Genomic DNA, 23440 nt, shown 5'->3' on the forward strand with positions numbered 1-23440 from the left:
GTCAAAACCATTTAGTGAGGGTTAATTTGTAAAAACATGCATGATGAAGGCAGCGGAGATTGTGTGCCCTGAAAAGCGGCAGGCTTTTGCAAATATCAGCCTGACAAGAAACACAGTTGCAGACAGGATTTCCGATCTTTCAGTGGATTTGGACAGCCAGTTGAAGCAAAAAGTAAAGTCATTTATTGCGTTTTCGGTTGCAATTGATGAAAGCACGGACATTACAGATGTTGCACAACTGGCCATTTTCATCCGCGGAGTTGATGACACATTGACCATCACCGAGGAGTTCGTGGAGTTGGTGCCGATGACAGATACAACGACAGCAGCTGATATTTTTACCGCACTCGTCGGCGCGCTGGACAGGGTCGGAGTGGACTGGTCCCGCGCTGTCAGCCTGGCTACAGATGGTGCGCCCTCAATGATCGGGAAAAAAGCAGGCGTTGTGACAAAGTTCAGAGAGAAAGTGCAATCTGCAAATGGAGGACGTGATTTTTTGACTTTTCACTGTATTTTGCACCAGGAGGCTTTGTGTTGCAAGTCATTAAAGATGGATAACGTCATGAAGGTGGTCATCCAAACTGTTAATTTCATCCGATCCAGAAGCCTGAATCACCGTCAGTTTGACAGCCTTCTCAGAGAGAAAGACCACATCTATGGCCTGCCATACCACACTGAGGTAAGATGGTTAAGCCGAGGTGCTGTGCTGAGGCGTTTCTTTGATTTACGAGAAGAAATTGAACAGTTCATGGAAGAAAGGGGCAAACCAGTGTTAGAATTTCATTCCGCAGAATGGATGCAGGACCTTGCATTTATGGTGGATGTTACAGAGCACCTGAATAACTTGAACAAACAGCTGCAAGGGCGCAACAAAGTTGTCACGCAGTATTATGACAGCATACGTTCTTTCAAGTTGAAGCTGTCATTGTGGGAGACGCAACTTGCCGGTGGTGATGCAGCTCACTTCCCCTGTCTGAAAAATGTGTGCGCGACCCAACATGTGGCAGACATGAAGCGGTTCAAAGATAAAATAACGGGACTGTTACGGGAGTTTGAGCAACGCTTTCAGATTTATGTTTATATGTTTTTATGTTGATGTGCTATTGTTTTTAATTGATTTTATTTTATTTGTATATTTAACCTATTCTTGACTCTGTGGTTCTTGCACTTGTTTGGGGAACAGGATTTCATTATTTTTATCTACATTTCTGCCTGAGAAATGACACCCTGATATAGTTCTGTGATCTGTGATATACTTCTGTGAATCACTGAGGCATTGTGTGTTTGTGTGTTCTTTGTCCTCAGAACTTTCAAATAACTTGAGGTGTTTTATGATTAATAGTCATGTTGTGCTTTTGGACACTGTCCTCAGGCTCCAGCTTTATGTTTATATGTTTTTATGTTGATGTGCTATTGTTTTTAATTGTTTTTATTTTATTTGTATATTTAACCTATTCTTGACTCTGTGGTTCTTGCACTTGTTTGGGGAACAGGATTTCATTATTTTTATCTACATTTCTGCCTGAGAAATGACACCCTGATATAGTTCTGTGATCTGTGATATACTTCTGTGAATCACTGAGGCATTGTGTGTTTGTGTGTTCTTTGTCCTCAGAACTTTCAAATAACTTGAGGTGTTTTATGACTAATAGTGATGTTGTGCTTTTGGACACTGTCCTCAGGCTCCAGCTTTATGTTTATATGTTTTTATGTTGATGTGCTATTGTTTTTAATTGATTTTATTTTATTTGTATATTTAACCAATTTTTGACTCTGTGGTTCTTGCACTTGTTTGGGGAACAGGATTTCATTATTTTTATCTACATTTCTGCCTGAGAAATGACACCCTGATATAGTTCTGTGATCTGTGAAACAGTTCTGTTAATCACTGAGGCATTGTGTTTGTGTGTTCTTTTTCTTTAGAATTTTCAAATAAACTTGACGTGTTTTATGATTAATAGTGATGTTGTGCTTGTACTATTTTGGACACACTGTCCTCAGGCTCCAGCTTTATGTTGTATGTTGATCGTATTAAAACAAAGAAAACAATCTGAAGTTGTTGTTTTTAAGTTATATATACCATGATTTTTCCGGTCCGGCCCACTTGGGAATAGATTTTCCTCCATGTGGCCCCTGAGCTAAAATGAGTTTGACACCCCTGTTATAGAGCCAAAAAGATTGGGATAGATAATTCTTTGTGTTTGTTTAGTGTGTTCCAATTTTCCCAGAAGTGGTTAGATTCTATGGATTCATCAATTACATTGAGCTGATTTCTGAAGTGCTGTTCCTTCTTTTTCGGTAGTGTATTTCTGTACTGTTTTAGTGATTCACCATAGTGATGGCGTAGGCTCAGGTCTTCTGGGTCTCTGTTTTTGGTTGGATAGGTTTCTCAATTTCTTTCTTAGTTTTTTGCATTCTTCATCAAACCATTTGTCATTGTTGTTCATTTTCTTAGGTTGTCTGCTTGAGGGAAACAAAATGGATAGGGAAGCTGAGAGGGCAAATATACTGTTTAGGTTTTCTACCTTCCCTATTACAGTGAAACACTTTGTCCAGGACGTTGTCTGAAAGGGTTTGAATTTGTTGTTGCCTAATTGTTTTTTGGTAGGTTTCTACTCTACTTTCCTTCCATCTATAGCATTTCTTAATATTGTGCAGTTCCTTTGGCTTTGATGCCTCATGATTGAGTGTTGTTCTGTTCAAGTAGACTGTGTTGTGATCTTATAGGGATATCAGTGGGCTGACTGTGAACGCTCTGAGAGACTCTGGGATCTCTCTCTCCATCTCTGTCTGTCTGTCTGTCTCTTGCTCCATCTCTCTCTTTCTTTCTCTTTCTGTCTCTGATTGGTCAAGTGTTAACTCTCGCTCTATGTGATTGGTCAGATGGGGAAGATGAGAAGCCGCCCCTTCCTCCTCGTTCCGCCTCCACCTCCACACCACCTACAGGCTCCGCCCCGGAGACACCAACCGACAGGTACCACACACACACACACACACACACACACACACACACGAACACACACACACACACACGAACACACACACACACACGAACACACACACACACACACGAACACACACACACACACACACGAACACACACACACGAACACACACACGAACACACACACACACACAGAACACGCACACAGAACACACGCACACAGAACACACACACACACAGAACACACACACACAATTTTGCGTGACCTGGTAAAACTCCTGGCCCTAGTAAAGGGTGGGTCTTAAATTAGATCAACTGCCCACCAACTGATCCTGGTTGTAGAGATTCAGTAAATCTGTTCAGGGCCTAGCTTAGAACAACCCTCAAGAACCCTTCCCCTCTCTTCCCTCTTCCCTCTTCTCCTCCTTTTCTATCCCCTCATTCCCTCCTACCCTTCACCCCCCCCCTTCCCCATCTCCTGAGATAGGAAGACTAAATACTGTTTAAAACCACACAGCTCAGAGAGGATGCAGTGTGTGTGTGTGTGTGTGTGTGTGTGTGTGTGTGTGTGTGTGTGTCCCATGTCTGTTCTGTTGACACGGATTGTGATGTTGTTCCGTCCTACCTTAGCGCCCCTGCTGCTAACGGCCTGAGCACCATTTCCCATGAGTACCTGAAGGGAAGCTATGCTCTGGACCTGGAGGCTGTCAAACAGGGAGCCAGCTCTCTGCCACACCTCAACAAGACACTGGTGTCCTCCTGCAAACGCCTCAACGGGTGAGACACACACACACAACGTTCTCTCTCGCTCTCACAGACACACACACACACATGCATACACACTCAAACATCTGTGTGTGTGTGTAGGGAGGTGGATAAGGTTCTGTCTGGGCTGGAGATCCTGTCCAAGGTGTTTGACCAACAGAGTTCCTTCATGGTGTCCAGGATGATACAGCAGGTACTATACCTTTTCTATCTTTGTGTGTGTGTGTGTGTGTGTGTGTGTGTGTGTGTACACGCAGGAGATGTATGACTCACAGGAAACTTAGACATGCCGCACCTTGGTTTCCTCTTGAACATACACACACACACACACAGTGCTCCTGAGTGCACTGGGGGTCATGAGGAAGGAGCTCTTTGTCTCCCAGGGAGAAACAACAAGAGTTCCTGGAGACAGCTGTGCTTGAGAGAGTCACGCTGTAACCACACACACACACACACACACACACACACACACACACACACACACACACACACACACACACACACACACACACACACACTGTGGATAATGTAGTCTTAAAGGGCCAGACCTCCTTTCCCCTCAAACGTTGCTCATGTGATGTGACGACACACATGGCATAGCGTCTAGTGTGTGATTGTAAGTGTGAGTGGGTTTTGTCAATGTCTGTTTTCCTCTGTAGTCGGTGAATCAGGGTGGAGATCAGGAGTTGGAGAATCTGGTCACTAAACTGGCTATCCTCAAAGACCTACTGTCTTCTATAGAGAAGAAGGTAAGCCTGCACACACACACACACACACACACACACACACACACACACACACACACACACACACACACACACACACATACACACAAACACACATACACACATACACACATACACACACACACACACACACACACACACACACACACACATACACACATACACACAAACACACATACACACATACACACACACACACACACACACACACACATACACACATACACACAAACACACAAACACACATACACACACACACACAAACACACATACACACATACACACATACACACACACACATACACACAAACACACAAACACACATACACACAAACACGCATACACACATACACACAAACACACATACACACACACACACACACACACACACAGCTGTTAGTGAGTGTGTTTAGTTAACCACCTCCGTGTGATGGATAGTCTGCCATGAGGGGCGGCGGGTGGCGGCTGTATCCCAGTGGGTGTGCTCTGAGCTGGGGTTAGAGAAAGAGAGGACCCCCACCCCCACCCCCAACTCCATAGAAATATAATCTAATAGTCATTCTATTTCTATGTCCCCCCTTCCCTCTGTCTGGGCCCCAGAGTTCAGGCTACACATGGAGGGGGGAGTGATGGAGTGAGAGGGGGAGGGAGAGGATGGGAGGGAGGGGAGGACTGGAGAGAGGGAAGAAGTATCAGTGACATCACAACCAGGAAGTCAGGAAAGCAGTAGAAATGTTTCTAACTACACACCTTACACTGTGGTGGTTCAGGTTTCTTAACCCTGTAGCTAATGTTATTTTTCTCTCCCCCCTCCCCCCTCTCTCTCTCTCTCCCCCCTCCCCCCTCTCTCTCTCTCTCCCCCCTCCCCCCTCCCCCCTCTCTCTCTCTCTCTCCCTCTCTAGGCTCTGAAGGCTGTGCAGGATTTGAGTTGGTCCACTCTCTCCTCTCCTCCTCCTTCTCTCACACGCCACAGCAAAACCATCCCTGTACAGGCCTTCGAGGTACATGCGCGTGCACAAACACACACACACACACACACACACACTTTGAGGTATACCCCACCCCCTCCCCTGTCCCATTGGTCCACAGGCTGACCAATCATTGGGTGTGGCTCGGAATTCCTAGATTCTCTAGGAAGTGTTTTTATACCTCGTAACCAGTCCGATAAATGAACAGACTGGAATGTGGGACGCCTGTCTCCATGTGTGGTTCTGTCTGTTCTGTGACGTCATGGCTGTGGTCCTACCTCCCTCTCTCAGGATGTGATGGTTAGATGACTGATGTGACCAGAGTGTACAGACTAGGGCCCTCAACGCTGTGCTCAGTGGTGTTGAAAACTACTGAGTGGGTGTGATGGAAGGATAATCACTATCAGTAACCAGGAAGTAGACGTCTCAGCTAGCTAGCTCTCTAGAGATGTAAACACAACGGCTGCCTGGGGTCATGGTCCATTTCAATTCACTATGTTCAGGACATAGGCATTTGAATTCCATTTCAGGAATTGAAAATGGAAACCTTCCTAAATGAACTGAACTTAAATGGAATACTTTAATTCTATGTAAACACACACTCCAGCTGAGTTGACTAACGGGCTTGCAGAACGTGATCCAAATTCAATACGTTACCATGTTTAATCACTCTACACCCAGATTAACATCACTGGGGTCTGTTATGTGTTTATGAAGTTATAAACAGCTGGATTTGAGAAGCTACACCTTCATTGGTCATAGCTCATATGTAGCTGAACATTGATTAACTCATTGATTGGTTTTCCACTCCCAGCCATGAAACCCACTCTGAGAGAAAGTGGCCGTGTTGGAGAGCATCAAATCCATGATGCATTGTGGGTAAATGGTGACTGACTGATCTCCAAACAATAATGAGAAGTTATTATATGATGCAAGGTGATTTGTAGATCTTTCATTTGTATTCGCCTGCACTGTCGGCTGTGATGTCTAACAAGCCCAATAGCTATATGTCTGTCTGACTGCATTAGACTGGGGAGGCAGCAGACACCGATCACCAGGCAGTCAGCCACCTCAACCCCCCTGTGTGGTTTAGACAGCGGTTGAGAGGAAACATCAGATGATTTCACATTCACCGTAGAATTCGCTGTATGTGTGTGTGTGTGATGACCTCCTTTTTAGCCACTTCCTGTTTGCAGGGGAAGAAGTGTGTTGGTGAGATGTCGGGGGGGGCTGGAGTGTTTCTTGTAAAACCGCCATGTCGGGTTCATCCCAGACAGAGCAACGGCTGTTTCAAACCTCCATCCAGACAGAGCTATAGTGTAACTGTACTGAGCGCTGTGACGTTGTTGCATTTTATTGTTATTTTGTATTGTTATATTGATACTAAAAGATCTAGGATACATTCTACTGAGAACCCAGATGAGATTGTTGTCGTGGAATGCTTGGTGCCAACATGCAGGATAGTTTAGTGAACTTGTTGCGCTGACTGTGTATCGACCCACTGACTCCCCCTGGTGGTGACACCTGTAGTATTACAGATCTTATTTCACACTGAAGAGACTATAGTTTATTATGTGGATAATGAATTCTGATTTTGTCCTGTCTGTCTGTTTGTAACCCCTCTGTCCCCTTCTGTCTGTCTGTCTGTCTGTCCCTCCAGGTGAAGTTGGATGTGAACCTGGCAGACCTGACTAAGATAGGGAAGAGTCAGAAGCACAGTCTGTCTGTGGACGTGGAGGCGGGGGAGCTAGTGGTGATGAGGAAGTTGAAGGACAACCAGGAGGACTGGAACACTTTCACACACCACAAGAGTGAGGACACACAGACACACACTCACACACACACACACATCCGACTAAGGTGAGGACACACACACACACACACACACCACAAGAGTGAGGACACACACACACACACACACACCACAAGAGTGAGGACACACAGACACACACTCACACACACACACATCCGACTAAGGTGAGGACACACACACACACACACACCACAAGAGTGAGGACACACAGACACACACTCACACATTCACACACACCACAAGAGTGAGGACACACAGACTTAAACACACACACACACACATCCGACTAAGGTGAGGACACACACACACACACGACAAGGGTGAGGACTCACACACACACACACACACACACACACACACACACACACACACACCCGACTAAGGTGAGGACACACACACACACTTTCGCACATGTCATAAGTGAGGAAACACACACACACTCCTCTCTCACACTCATTCTTTCTCTCCATGTCTCGGTCCCTCAGTCCGTCAGCTGATAAAGTCTCAGCGTGTTCAGAACAAGCTGGGCATCGTGTTTGAGAAGGACAAGGAGAAGAGCCAGAGGAAAGACTTTATCTTCGCCAGTGCTAAGGTACACACACACACACAAGGAAGCTTCTTGGGGCATGCATATCTATATTCTAGTAAATGTTTGTTTGCATATTCACACTGTGGTTTATCGCTCTCACACACATTGTACGAAAGGCTGTGAAGAAACACATTAAGCAATATGGCAATTCCACGGTAACAAAGTGATGCTGAGAGTCAGATTTGTCACTTTAAAATGTATGATAAACAAAAACGAATGATTGCAAAGTTAAACAAATCATACAACTCTATGCACAAGGACTACTTTTAACAATTTCCACTGAAAAACAAAAGCACATTTACTTGAAGAACAGCACAGATGCAAAGATTGGTAACAGAAGGACGGTTTGTGCTGTTGGTGCCGTCATTCTGTTACCAAACTTTGCATCTGCACTGTTCTTCAAGTAAATGTGCTTTCAGCATCACTCGGTTACTGTGGAATTGCCCCAATACCAAACCTAAGAATATAAAGTCCATCACATCCTCCATTACACACACACACTACACACACACACACACTACACACACACACACACTACACACACACACACACTAACAGTACACTGTGCATGTTGTCAGAAGCGGGAGGCTTTTTGTCAGCTGCTGCAGCTGATGAAGAACAAACATTCCAACCAGGACGAGCCAGACATGATCTCCATCTTCATAGGGACCTGGAACATGGGTGAGAACGGACGCACACACACACACACACACATATACACACATATACACACACACACACACACACACACACACATATACACACACACACACACACTACATGCTAAAAATAACTGTCAAACCTACTAAAATGAAGAGAATATTCCATTAGGTCTAGAACTCATCTCAACCTTAGACCAATTTTGATGTCTGGAAAAGTCTGACAAACGTTGATTGAACTATCACTTGAATTGTTGTGTGTAGGCTCTGTGCCCTCCCCCAAGGCGGTGGGTTCCTGGCTGTTGTGTCGGGGGCTGGGGAAGACGCTGGATGAGATGACCGGAACTATTCCTCATGACCTCTACGTGTTCGGAACGCAGGAGAACTCTGTGTGTGACCGTGAGTGGGTCGACTCACTCCGCACCGCACTCAAAGAACACACAGAGCTGGATTACAAACCGGTGAGAGCGAGGGCAGCGGAATGGGGCTCTGGTCAATAGTAATCCACTACATGGGGAATAAGGTGTTGTTAGGGATTGTCCCGTTGAGGACTAAAGGTGTTGTTAGGGATTGTCCCGTTGAGGACTGAAGGTGTTGGTAGGGATTGTCCCGTTGAGGACTAAAGGTGTTGTTAGGGATTGTCCCGTTGAGGACTAAAGGTGTTGTTAGGGATTGTCCCGTTAGTCTAATTGAGCCTGATCTGAGAAGCAGCATGGCAGAATGGTTGGGTTTGCTCCTGAGGTTAACTTCAATGTTACACTGTTTTGCTCTCCTGGGTTCTAGATCGCGGTCCAGACTCTGTGGAACATTAAGATAGCGGTGCTGGTGAAACCAGAACATGAGAACCGCATCAGTCATGTGGGAGTGTCCAGTGTTAAAACGGGCATTGCTAATACACTGGGTAAGACCTCTCTCACACACACACACACACACACACACACACACACACACACACACACACACACACACACACACACACACACAGTAACAAACAATTCACTATATTCATGCTGTATGTTTGTCGTTTCTTGTTGCTAGGTAACAAAGGGGCAGTGGGCGTGTCTTTCATGTTTAATGGAACTTCCTTCGGCTTTGTGAACTGTCACCTGACATCAGGCAACGAAAAGATTGGCAGGTACACACACACACACACACACACACACACACACACACACACACACACACACTACTCTTATCATTATGTGAAGTTTGACAGGACTCCATATTAGCACCAAACTCACCATGAGGCCATAAGCAGTGTACTGAACAGAGAGTAGGGTGCTCACCACTCTTCCCCTTCAACCCTTCCCTGACCCTTGACCCCTGCAGGAGAAACCAGAACTACCTGGATATCCTGCGGCTGCTCTCTCTAGGAGATAAACAGCTGAGCTCCTTTGACATCTCTCTACGCTTCACACACCTCTTCTGGCTGGGAGACCTCAACTACAGGCTGGACATGGATATACAGGTACCCTAACACACACACACACACACACACACAGAGACCCATGCACAAACACACAAATACACACAGAGACACATGCGCACACACACACACACGGATGCATGCACACTCTCTCTCTCTCTCTCTCTCTCAGGAGATCCTGAACTACATCAACAGGAAAGAGTTTGATCCTCTGCTGAAGGTGGACCAGCTCAACCTGGAGAGAGAGAAGAACAAGGTGTTCCTGCGCTTCGGTCAGTCACACACACACACACACACACACACACACCTTCCCCTCATTCTCTATGCGCCCTGCTGTATTCTGTCCTTTGTTGTAATGTGTGTTTGTGTGTATACTGTGTTACAGCGGAGGAGGAGATATCGTACCCACCCACCTATCGTTATGAACGCGGCTCTAGGGACACGTACGTGTGGCAGAAACAGAAGGCCACAGGGGTACGTACACACACACACACACACACACACATATATATACACACACACACACACACACAGCTTTGTTTTCGTGAATTTTCCTGACTTTTTGGGTAGTAAACATTTATTACTATTCAAAATCCTATTTTCCATAACCCTAAACATAACCCTAAACATAACCCTAACTCCTTAAAGCGGTAATCAGCAGTAGAAACAATAACAACGCGTTGGCCCCGCCCCTGTTTCAGTAAGAGGCTGGAGAAATGTAACCACGTTCAAATTCATAGATGCAAGGACTGAATGATAGTTTTAACCCTGTTTTGAGGCTATATAGTGTTTGTTTACATTTACTTTGTTTACAAACATTGGAGTAAAACAAGCTTCTATTTTGGGTTCTGACGGGGTACGACAGTTGAACTAAGCTCATAAGGCATTTATAAGTTATATTCTTCAAGAATCAACAGGTACATATCATACGTTGTTAAGGCCAAAAATGGACTTAGCAACTGCTGATTGCCCCTTTAAGCCTAAAATAGCATTTAAACAAATTCAGGACAAAGTCATTTTCACGAATGTTCTTGTTTTCCAACCTTGTCAGGACATTGTGGTCCTGATAAGGTAGGGAAACACACACGCATACACACACACACACACAGGCTCAGATGGAGAGATCTCTGTTCACACACATCTCCCCTTCTCTTCTTCCTCCATCCATCCATCTCTCTCTCTCTCTCTGTCTCTCTGTCTCTCTGTCTCTCTGTCTCTCTCTCTCTCTCTCTCTCAGATGAGGACTAATGTCCCCTCTTGGTGTGACAGGATCCTGTGGAAGTCTTACCCTGAGACTCACATTGTCTGTAACTCCTATGGTGAGACCCTGCATCTTCAACAACTCTGTACAGCTACAATATTCAACTCCTGACGTTCTGCATATGTTTCAGTTACCTTACACCCCTAGTGCTGGCGTTTAGCACATCATGTGATGAAATCATGTTTCCCTCAGGCTGTACAGATGACATGGTGACCAGTGACCACTCCCCAGTGTTTGGTACGTTTGAGGTGGGGGTCACCTCGCAGTTCGTCTCCAAGAAAGGTACGGCCACTCGCTATGACAACTAGATCAGGGGGTTTTCATCATCTCACTGTAACCCAAGGGTTTTTAACGTTGTACCTCTGCCCGACTCTCTCTCTCTCTCTCTCTCTCTCTCTCTCTCTCTCTCTCTCTCTCTCTCTCTCTCTCTCTCTCCCTGTCTCTCTCTCTCTCTCCCTGTCTCTCTCTCTCTCCCTCTCCTCCCCCCCCCCCCCCCCCCCCCCCCAGGTCTGCCTAAATCCTCTGAGCAGGCTTATATAGAGTTTGAGAATATTGAGGCCATAGTGAAGACGGCCAGCAGAACCAAGTTCTTCATCGAGTTCTACTCTACCTGCCTGGAGGGTGAGACAAACACACCTACACATACACACCTACACACACACACCTACACACACACACCTACACACACACACCTACACACACCTACACACCTACACACACACACCTACACACCTACACACACACACCTACACACACCTACACACCTACACACACACACCTACACACACACCTACACACACACACCTACACACACACCTACACACACACACCTACACACACACACCTACACACCTACACACACACACCTACACATGCAAACACACTGCCTGGAGGGTGAGACAAACACACCTATACACCTACACACACCTACACACACCTATACACACCTACACACACACACACCTACATACACACACCTACACATGCAAACACACACACCTACACACACACACCTACACACCTACACACACACACCAACACACACACACCTACACATGCAAACACACACACACCTACACACACACAATTCTACTCTAGAGTCTTAATTACATATTTATTTCCACCCACTCTCTCTCTCTCTCTCTCTCCCTCTCTCCCTCTCTCTCTCCCTCTCTCCCTCTCTCCGTAGAGTTTAAGAAGAGTTATGAGAATGACAGTCAGAGCAGTGACAACGTCAACTTCCTGCGTGTGGGCTGGTCCAATAAGCAGCTGACCACGCTGAAGCCCCTCCTCTCTGAGATAGAATACCTCCAGGACCAACACATGCTGCTCACTGTCAAATCCCTGGATGGATACGAGTCCTATGGTACCACTGGCTGTGTGTGTGCGTGCTTGCGTGCGTGTGTGCGTGTGTGTGTGTGTGTGTTCTGTCTCCAAGCTTTTGTGTGTTACAGGGTTTCCGTTAGGAAAATGTGGCGCCAAATATTTAACCGGCAGCATTTTAATTTACCGGATATTTCAGAAATGTACCGGACCCATATGCATTGGGTGCGTAAGTTGATTAGGCCGTCCACCCACAGTGCTCAGAATGACAGTAATCACATTTAGATTATGTTAATTCATCTTAACAGAACATGCAATTCCAGGATGCAACGGCGTGCGTCCTTCTTACCAAATTCCGATGCGCACTTTGAAGATGTTAGAAGAACTGTCCACATTTAGTTTTCCTCAGCCAAAAAGACGAGTAACGAACAGCAAAGTCACTAGCCCATGTCAATCTACTATCCTCCATAGTATAAAAGTTGACCTATTCTATTGGTCAGCTTGTCATTCTGTGTGAGAAAGAAATAGCCTGTTCCAAACGGACTCTGGGACAGTTGTGGGACGATAGATCCCAAATCCATCCAACCAGTAGGTCTCGGCTACATCTCAAAAACCGTTAAAAAGCAATGAGTCAGATGCAACAGATCAGCACGTTTAGCTTGATAAATGATTTCTTCACACTAATAAGCGCAGCAATGCTCACATGGCAGTAGGCTACAGATGTCAGATCTTAACTTGATCATGCTTTTGTTGCAGAGAATTTTCCTGATGCATCAGGAAATTCAAATGGGCCCTGTGATTGGCTAAAAATGAGCAGTTCTCTTTCTCTCCATGCGGGGCCAGTCGAGTCATTGGGATCAGGGCTAGAACAGGACTAGTTCCTCCAGACAGTACAGCCCACAGAGAGTAACTAGAACAGTACTAGATCCTCCAGACAGTACGGCCCACAGAGAGTAACTAGAACAGTACTAGATCCTCCAGACGGTATGGCCCACAGAGAGTAACTAGAACAGTACTAGATCCTCCAGACGGTACAGCCCACAGAGAGTAACTAGAACAGTACTAGATCCTCCAGACGGTATGGCCCACAGAGAGTAACTAGAACAGTACTAGATCCTCCAGACGGTACAGCCCACAGAGAGTAACTAGAACAGTACTAGATCCTCCAGACAGTACAGCCCACAGAGAGTAACTAGAACAGTACTAGATCCTCCAGACAGTACAGCCCACAGAGAGTAACTAGAACAGTACTAGTTCCTCCAGACGGTACAGCCCACAGAGAGTAACTAGAACAGTACTAGATCCTCCAGACAGTACAGCCCACAGAGAGTAACTAGAACAGTACTAGATCCTCCAGACAGTACAGCCCACAGAGAGTAACTAGAACAGTACTAGATCCTCCAGACAGTACAGCCCACAGAGAGTAACTAGAACAGTACTAGATCCTCCAGACAGTACAGCCCACAGAGAGTAACTAGAACAGTACTAGATCCTCCAGACAGTACAGCCCACAGAGAGTAACTAGAACAGTACTAGATCCTCCAGACAGTACAGCCCACAGAGAGTAACTAGAACAGTACTAGATCCTCCAGACAGTACAGCCCACAGAGAGTAACTAGAACAGTACTAGTTCCTCCAGACAGTACAGCCCACAGAGAGTAACTAGAACAGTACTAGTTCCTCCAGACGGTACAGCCCACAGAGAGTAACTAGAACAGTACTAGATCCTCCAGACAGTACAGCCCACAGAGAGTAACTAGAACAGTACTAGATCCTCCAGACAGTACAGCCCACAGAGAGTAACTAGAACAGTACTAGATCCTCCAGACAGTACAGCCCACAGAGAGTAACTAGAACAGTACTAGTTCCTCCAGACAGTACAGCCCACAGAGAGTAACTAGAACAGTACTAGTTCCTCCAGACAGTACAGCCCACAGAGAGTAACTAGAACAGTACTAGTTCCTCCAGACAGTACAGCCCACAGAGAGTAACTAGAACAGTACTAGTTCCTCCAGACAGTACAGCCCACAGAGAGTAACTAGAACAGTACTAGTTCCTCCAGACAGTACAGCCCACAGAGAGTAACTAGAACAGTACTAGTTCCTCCAGACAGTACAGCCCACAGAGAGTAACTAGAACAGTACTAGATCCTCCAGACATTACAGCCCACAGAGAGTAACTAGAACAGTACTAGATCCTCCAGACAGTACAGCCCACAGAGAGTAACTAGAACAGTACTAGATCCTCCAGACAGTACAGCCCACAGAGAGTAACTAGAACAGTACTAGATCCTCCAGACAGTACAGCCCACAGAGAGTAACTAGAACAGTACTAGATCCTCCAGACAGTACAGCCCACAGAGAGTAACTAGAACAGTACTAGATCCTCCAGACAGTACAGCCCACAGAGAGTAACTAGAACCGTACTAGTTCCTCCAGACAGTACAGCCCACAGAGAGTAACTAGAACAGTACTAGTTCCTCCAGACAGTACAGCCCACAGAGAGTAACTAGAACAGTACTAGATCCTCCAGACAGTACAGCCCACAGAGAGTAACTAGAACAGTACTAGATCCTCCAGACATTACAGCCCACAGAGAGTAACTAGAACAGTACTAGATCCTCCAGACAGTACAGCCCACAGAGAGTAACTAGAACAGTACTAGATCCTCCAGACAGTACAGCCCACAGAGAGTAACTAGAACAGTACTAGATCCTCCAGACAGTACAGCCCACAGAGAGTAACTAGAACAGTACTAGATCCTCCAGACAGTACAGCCCACAGAGAGTAACTAGAACAGTACTAGATCCTCCAGACAGTACAGCCCACAGAGAGTAACTAGAACAGTACTAGTTCCTCCAGACAGTACAGCCCACAGAGAGTAACTAGAACAGTACTAGATCCTCCAGACAGTACAGCCCACAGAGAGTAACTAGAACAGTACTAGATCCTCCAGACAGTACAGCCCACAGAGAGTAACTAGAACAGTACTAGATCCTCCAGACAGTACAGCCCACAGAGAGTAACTAGAACAGTACTAGTTCCTCCAGACGGTACAGCCCACAGAGAGTAACTAGAACAGTACTAGATCCTCCAGACAGTACAGCCCACAGAGAGTAACTAGAACAGTACTAGTTCCTCCAGACGGTACAGCCCACAGAGAGTAACTAGAACAGTACTAGTTCCTCCAGACAGTACAGCCCACAGAGAGTAACTAGAACAGTACTAGTTCCTCCAGACAGTACAGCCCACAGAGAGTAACTAGAACAGTACTAGATCCTCCAGACAGTACAGCCCACAGAGAGTAACTAGAACAGTACTAGCACAGATAGAACAATGAGACAGATATTTCACCGGATGTATAAATGGAAAGCATCTGGTTGGCGTTTCCAGTGGCCAGCAGTGGGAGAAGATGGAACGAGATGGATTTTGTCCGACATTCTGATAATTTACTCATCGATTAAACATTTGATCTCAATACAGTTTTCTGTTCCCAAAACTACAATTTCTTACAAACAGAGTGGACTAAGTTTTGTAGACTTTACCCGTTGCCAAAGTTTCCAAAAAGTGCGTTGTTTAGAAGGAGTGCAAAGGCCATTTAGAGTTATTGCACACACGCACTTCACATAGTAGGCGATCCCCAACTGAAATATGCAAATTCATGCTAGAATGCACCAAGAGGATCTCGCTCGTGCTTGGCTCCGCCACCTCCTTGCTTGTTCTGCCCACTATGGCTCATTTGTTCCCATTTGAAGCGACAGGCTGTGGTCTATCGTGGTTTAGTTATATAAATCTGTGGTACTAGTTCCTCCAAAAATGGTCAGTAGTGGGCCGGATTCGAACCCATGTCTACTCTGGCATATGTGTGCCATATTCAGCAGCTGTACTTGCTGGACCACACATGCACTGAGATAAACATTCATTGATTTTGCCTAATGCTTGCCTTAAACATATACCAAAACTGTAACACTTTATTTGACACCTAGCATCATAACACGTTATGACACGGTCATAACCATGTCATAATGTCATAACAGCTGACATAACTTGGTCATAACACTGTCATGACCCATATATTTACACCTGTTGTGACATATATTGCGTTATTTTATGGCTGGTTATGACACCTACATAAGTGTCAACCCACATTTATTCAAATGTATTTTTTCGCTGCCAAGAAGTTTCTTAAATCCTTTGTTGTTTTTAATGAATTCTTTATAGTCATGTTTTTTTTCATCATATTTTAAATAACTTATGACCAGAACATTATGACCATCCTGTGTCACTTTGCTTGGACTAAGAAAATACACTTTATAACACTGTCAATAAGCATTATAACCATCATATTCAGGTAAGCCAGAAAAGCCTATTGCTTACATGCCTTTATGTCATTTAACATAATAATAATATAATATGCCATTTAGCAGACGCTTTTATCCAAAGCGACTTACAGTCATGCTTGCATACATTTTTGTGTATGGGTGGGATCGAACCCACTACCTTGGCGTTACAAGAACCGTGCTCTACCAGCTGAGCTACAGAGGACAACATAAAAATACTGTTGGCAAGTAGGCTATGGTGTAATGGAATGTTTTCCCTTGTGTGATAGGTTTTGTGGGTTTTGACGCTCTTATGTAGGTGTCATAACCAGCCATAAAATAATGCAATATATGTCACAACAGGTCTAAATGTTTCATGACAGTGTTATGACCATATTATGACAGGTTAGGACACGGTATGTCAGCTGTTATGACCATATTATGACATGGTTATGACTGTGCCATAAAGTGTTATGACACTAGGTGTCAACTAAAGTGTTACCAATAAAACAATTGATCTAAAAGAAAAACTGTTTTTTTTAAAATTATTGTGTAATCCTCCTGTTGCAGGATTATTTTCCTCCTGCGACGAAATGTGTCATTAAGACTGACATCTGTAATGTGAATGTTCGTTCCGTAATGTAATTAGCGGAAAACACCGTTGTCAAAAGCGCACCGCACATGCAAGCGGTTTCAGGCGACAGAGATTAAATTGTCCGTTAGAAATTTAGAAAAATTGGATATCTAAAGATGCAACAACTAGCATGGGTTGTGAATATTACTAGGATTGTGCCTTTGGCTACTGGACAATGAAAGGAAGTTGATTTGAAAACCAATAGAACATGAGATAAATAGGCTACTTGTTTCAATGGCATATGAAAGTCTTTATAAAATAATTGCCATATTTTTTTGGCTCGATACTTTGAAGCAAGGTAAGACATGCCTCATAATATGAAGTAAATCATTCAAGTTTCAAACAATTAAGTACGTTTTTAAAATGCATATACTGCCTCAAACTCACAGAGTAAATTGGTGTGTGACGCGCTGAAGCCTGCCTACCATTGGCTAAGCACTTGAATGGCAAATAAGAAGCGCGCTTCAGTTACTAGTTGAACAAAAAAAATGTTTGACACTTTTTCATCATGGCCATCACAGCTGTTTTTAACACGTAATTGAAGCGTTTCAGAATTGTTGCCAATGATTTGGGTTTATAAAAGCATGTGTCACTCCAGCAGCAACAGGAGCTGTAGAATCATAATAATCATAAAGACTAATGAAAATACACACGCCCAATTTAATTCCACAAAATTATGCAAATTAACCTATAAACCATAAGCACCGGTGAAATGTATTTCCATCCACAGGTATTTCCATCAATGAATAGGCTAAAAAAGTATTATTTTGCAAAATGATTTTTTTCTTCTCCCTGACAATTGGCCAGTGACAATTTTATTTATCAGCTTAAAAATATATATATATCTGCCAAAAGCCAGCTATTTCCAGCTAAGGAAACCCTGGTGTGTTATACTGATGGTGTGAATGTGTCTTCCCTCAGGAGAGTGTGTGTTGGCTCTGAAGTCCATGATAGGCAGTACAGCACAGCAGTTCCATACCTACCTGTCCCACAGAGGGGAGGAGACGGGCAACATCAGAGGGTCCATGAGGGTCCGCGTGCCTGCAGAGAGGATGGGCACCAGGGAGAGGCTCTATGGTAACACGCTGTGTGTGTGTGTGTGTGTGTTCAGGAATCTGTGGAAAAGGACAAGGAAAGTGATTGCTTGGTTGATTGGTTGATTGATTGATTGATATGTGTGTGTGCTGTAGAGTGGATCAGTGTGGATAAAGATGAGATGGGAGGACCCAAAGGCAGATCCACCCTGCCCCCCCGATCAGGACACGACTACGTCAAGTGAGTAATCCCCCCCCCCCCCCCTCCTATTCCTAACCACGCCGGGGAGTTAAACCATAAACTTCTTAAGTGTGTTCTTAGCATGTTCTTAGCGTGTTCCTCCGTGTCTCGCAGGCCGTCTTTGACACACAAACACGTGGGGGCGGAGCTTGGGAAGGTGAGCGAGGAGGGAGAGAGGAGCACCAAGGAGGAGGGGACTGCAACCAGGTAACAAACATAAACACACACATACACACACTCACACTCTTCACACAAACACACACACACCTACCGGTCCTGCTGTGTGTGTTCCAGGACTAAGCAGGACTCTGCAGAGGGAGACCCCTCCACCTGTAAGAACAACAGCTACAATAACCCCGCCTACTACATCCTGGAGGGCGTTCCTAACCAATCAGCTGCCGCTCTGTCCCCGGAGCACCTCCCCTCCCCCTGCTCCCCCCCAGCCGGTAAGGCACACCCGTCTGGAGGGGGCAGGGGGAAGCCCTCCTCAGGGTCCTCCCACCCCTGCAGGCACACGGCTGGACACCCTGTCAGGCCCATCAGTGAGGAGGGGTCCTCAGAGGATGATGGGATTGCAGTGGTGGGGGTGGTGTCAGGGGGAGGGGCAGCCCAGGGGGGAGGAGCGGGAGGCACACTGAACCGTCCTCCTCCTGACTTCCCTCCTCCCCCCCTTCCTAAAGGAGCACAGGAGATGGCCGACATCCCCTTCTCCAAACCCCGCTCCCTGCACCCCGACTTGGCCGAGGTGAAGATCCCCGCAGCCAATCCCAGTCCTGCCTTTGTCCTGGGGGAGGGCTTTAGGAGGGGAGGGGCTGGGGGGCTGGATGACCAATCATGTTCGGTGCTGCAGATGGCGAAGACACTGAGTGAGAGCGAGTACCCCCCTCCCCCCCGTGCCCCCTCTGCACCCCCCCACCACAGAGGCCAGGGGTTGGGGTTAGGGGACGCCTGTCGCACCTTCCCTCCCCGAGCCCCCATCACAGAGAGCATCGCTGAAGATCTACCAGAGGAAGTGAGATATTTGTGTGTGTGTGGAAGTACTATGAATAAAAGACAGAGAAGTGCTCATGTTGGGAATAGGTTATTTTGATATATTAATGACAAGCTTCTCCAGTGTTAAAATGTGTGTGTGTGTGTGTGTGTGTGTGTGTGTAGGCGCTGTGGGGAAGCAGTAGCTCGTCTCTCTCCGTGGGGGAGTCGTCTGTGGGAGAGTGGCTACAGAGACTGGGGCTGGAGCGGTATGAGGAAGGTCTGTTACACAACGGCTGGGACGACCTCGAGTTCCTCAGGTACACAGACACACAGGGTGTTTCTCAACATGCATACTACCGTGTTCCCCACTCTCATGCTCCGAGTGCATTCTCCAAGGACGTTCTTGTGAGCACGAGAGTGGGGAGAACGCATAAAACATTACATTTGAGAATCTCCCCGTACTGTATTACCTCACGCTTCACCTCCCCATTCACCGATCCGTCTTCCAGCCAGGACAACGGCAGCAATAGACGAAACAAGATATATGCAAAGCAATCGTTTTACTTCATAATTATCAGCTAGATATATGTGAATCCTAGTAATCTAGCTAGCTAGTTAAACAGGCAAAAATGACCTAAAACTAATGTTATGCAAGGTACTTTAGATGTCAATTCTTCGTGGGTAGCTACCTAGCAATTCTTCGTAGCTAGCTAGCTAGCCAGTTAGCCCTATTGACTTACTATGGAATTACCCATTCACTGATCCTTCCTTCTTCTAGCCAAGACAATGGCAATAGAGACGAAACAATATATACACTAACAATTCTTTGTGACTATCTGGCTCGCTAACAGTAGTAGCTAGCCAGTTAGCTCTATTGACTTACTATGGGCATACGACCTAAATACAGTGGGTATTGTAGGCAGGTAACCATGCCAAAATTAACACCGCATGTATTTATTAACGTATCAAGATCAAATATTGTAGTCAGAGTGTATTTTCTCTCGCGTCAGCTCAAATAATGGCCGCCGTTGATTTCAAGAAAATAATTTCTTACGTGGTTTGCATACTATCCGTGCATCGATGCATGCTTCAAAATATTTACAAACGGAGATCGTATTTGAGAAGTGCCCTCCGTGCTCCGTTTCGCAAACTTTGATTTGGACTCATACCCTGACCCTCAGTGCTCCAATTTGCGTGCTCGGAGTACGGTAGTATACATTTTGAGAAACACCCACAGACTCTCACACACACACACACACACACACACACACACACACACACACAGATATTATGTCAATAATAAAAACATGAAACATGTCACTTCATGAATCTCATCCAATCATGTTCCTCCTTCTCAGTGACATCACTGAGGAGGACCTAGAGGAGGCGGGTGTTCTAGACCCCGCCCACAAGAGGATTCTGCTGGAGAGCCTGAGACAGCAGAAGCAGCAGAAGTGAGCTGAACCAGTCCATACTGGGCCATCCTGGGCCAAACCCAGCTGAACTGAGCTGAGACGTGCTAATCCATGCCAGACTGTGCCTTCTGAGAGAAATTGCACTCCCTCCGTTATACTTTATTTTGACAAACAGATCTGTCAAATGTCCTTTTTTAGATGTATTGTGCTGTGTGTAAGTGTCTTTATGTTATTGTAACCGTGGCTGTTGTGTTAGCCAGCCTTATTTAAACAGTAGAAACATGTCTGTCCTTTGTTAAGAATCAAAACATGGACCTCTACCCTGCCACCCCCCTAACAGACCCCTTCCCTCGCCCCCACCACCACCCCTTCCCTTCAGGCTGCGACTTCTTCTTGGGTGACATCACTAGTCTTGCCTCAGCCAGGAAAACACCTTGCTAGAACTAAGTATATTATAGTTTTTATTCCGCTCATGAATAGGATTATTAATATGATTATCTGTTCAGTGTTCTTTAGTGTGCATGTTTTATGTTTGAGAGCTAAAGGGAATGGAGCGAACAACACCGCATCAGCACTGAGACCTTCCTCTTATGTGTGACTGAACCTCTTCTCGACACATTCTGTTGTTGCTTTGTTGAAGGCCCCTTTCCTTCAGTAGCACAAACTGCAGTACCCATCATGCAGTTGTCCATGTACTAATTTGTGTTTAATTGATGCTGAGCCAGCCTTAACACAGTGGGTCCCCAGGATCCTTACTGAGAAACACTGCCACACATCACACGCTGCTGGTTGTTCATTTCACCACATGATGGTGCTGTTGTCCTGTCAACCTCAGTAGGAGCGCAGGTAAAAAACTGAAGACACACCAAGTGATAAAAATGACTGTTTTTAACATTATACATTAACGTTCATGATTATGTTTTATATAAATGTATATGTTGACGTTATTTGACTGTTGTAAAAAAGACTGTGTTGCACATTGAGTAGAAACAGGAGAAATGTGAGTGAATTTAGTGTTTTTCTGATGTTGTCACCAATTGTTTAGCTCAATAGCATAAAGTAGCGCCTACCATTCCTTCTCATATAGCCCCCTCTCCCATTCAATCTACTATACCCCCCTCTCCCATTCCTTCTCATATAGCCCCCTCTCCCATTCAATCTACTATACCCCCCTCTCCCATTCCTTCTCATATAGCCCCCTCTCCCATTCAATCTACTATACCCCCCTCTCCCATTCCTTCTCCTATATCTCCCATTCCCTAGGGCATTATCCTACAGTGCCTTCTCCCTTGTCTCTTCTCCTATACCCCACAGTGCCTTCTCCTATACCCCCCTCCAAGTTTCCAGTGACTTTGATGTCAAGTTAGATTATTTCTTTATGGGGGTGGAGAGGGTGTTGATTTGTTCACTCCTCCCTAGTCAAGCTCTACCCTATTGTAAAGATGGTCTGTGTTTCCAGTGTACCCATTGATCTCTTGTTATCGTTCTGTTTTCTCCGAAAATAAAAAGCTAATATTTAACCCGCCAACGCTGTTTGTTTCTCTTGGCACTATAACTGACTACATTTGAAGGTTTTATGTGTTTTAATGGAAAAACCTAGGAGAGGACAAGGAAGAACGATGGGAGTAAAATAGAAAGGAAGGAGAAAGTGCCTTAAATACAACATCATACCGCACGCTATTAAAAAAAGAACTGACGGAAGTTCTCAGTGGCTGTGACATCTTGTTCTGTTGTCTCCTCCTCCAGCTTACTTTGAGAGGGCTTAGTGAAGGCTGATTTCACCATCACTGGCTTCAGGAGCTTCAGTTTTGACATGGGGGATCAGTATATTTGTACACTTTCTTTCCCTCATTGGTGCTGAGACTAGGAGAAGACTGGCTGCTGTGACTCTCTTTTCTGTGTGTGTGAGTGAGACCAAGAGAGAGGTTATTTGAGGAGAAGAAGAAGCAATGTCAGTGCAGGGAAGAGTGATAATATGATCCCTTAGCATCCCCCTCAATGCTCACAGCCAGGGACACACACAAAACCACACCTTGTTAGTTTGAGCAATGCTTTTATAGGGTAGATTTATGACGGAATATTACAGTAGTGCTATAACCCTTCATACAGTTGCTATAAGCCTTCCCTTTGCCCTGATGTAGACAGGATGGGCCGATGAGCTGAGACATGCTCTGTAATGAACAACTCCTCAAAGCAATGTGGAAAAAACACTCTAGACTATAACTAATATTTATATTACTATTTACAAATCATTTTCAATTACAACATTTTGATATCTGTCCATTTAAAAAGACGTTCTGCTTTTGGTCACAAAAACATGTTTATCGTTATT

The 23440-nt window shown here is 45.3% G+C and overlaps 1 protein-coding gene across 1 annotated transcript; it reads left to right on the top strand.

Annotated features, from left to right (window-relative positions):
• Window positions 1-2883: 2883 nt before the first annotated feature.
• On the top strand, window positions 2884-22634 carry LOC311119685 (phosphatidylinositol 3,4,5-trisphosphate 5-phosphatase 2A-like; the record flags this gene model as incomplete). Its single annotated transcript, XM_084194352.1, has 24 exons — window positions 2884-2974; window positions 3575-3721; window positions 3812-3902; window positions 4369-4458; window positions 5358-5456; window positions 7084-7234; window positions 7722-7828; window positions 8404-8506; window positions 8749-8945; window positions 9268-9385; window positions 9523-9619; window positions 9814-9952; window positions 10083-10182; window positions 10296-10384; window positions 11148-11229; window positions 11364-11453; window positions 11679-11792; window positions 12361-12537; window positions 18368-18523; window positions 18637-18721; window positions 18836-18928; window positions 19016-19733; window positions 19877-20010; window positions 21052-22634. Coding segments are annotated over 24 exons (3368 nt in total), but the record flags the coding sequence as incomplete, so codon positions are not given.
• Window positions 22635-23440: the final 806 nt, after the last annotated feature.

Source organism: Coregonus lavaretus (genome assembly GCF_964263955.1).
Source record: "Coregonus lavaretus genome assembly, contig: HAP1_SCAFFOLD_3934, whole genome shotgun sequence".
Classification (NCBI taxonomy): Eukaryota; Metazoa; Chordata; class Actinopteri; order Salmoniformes; family Salmonidae; genus Coregonus; species Coregonus lavaretus.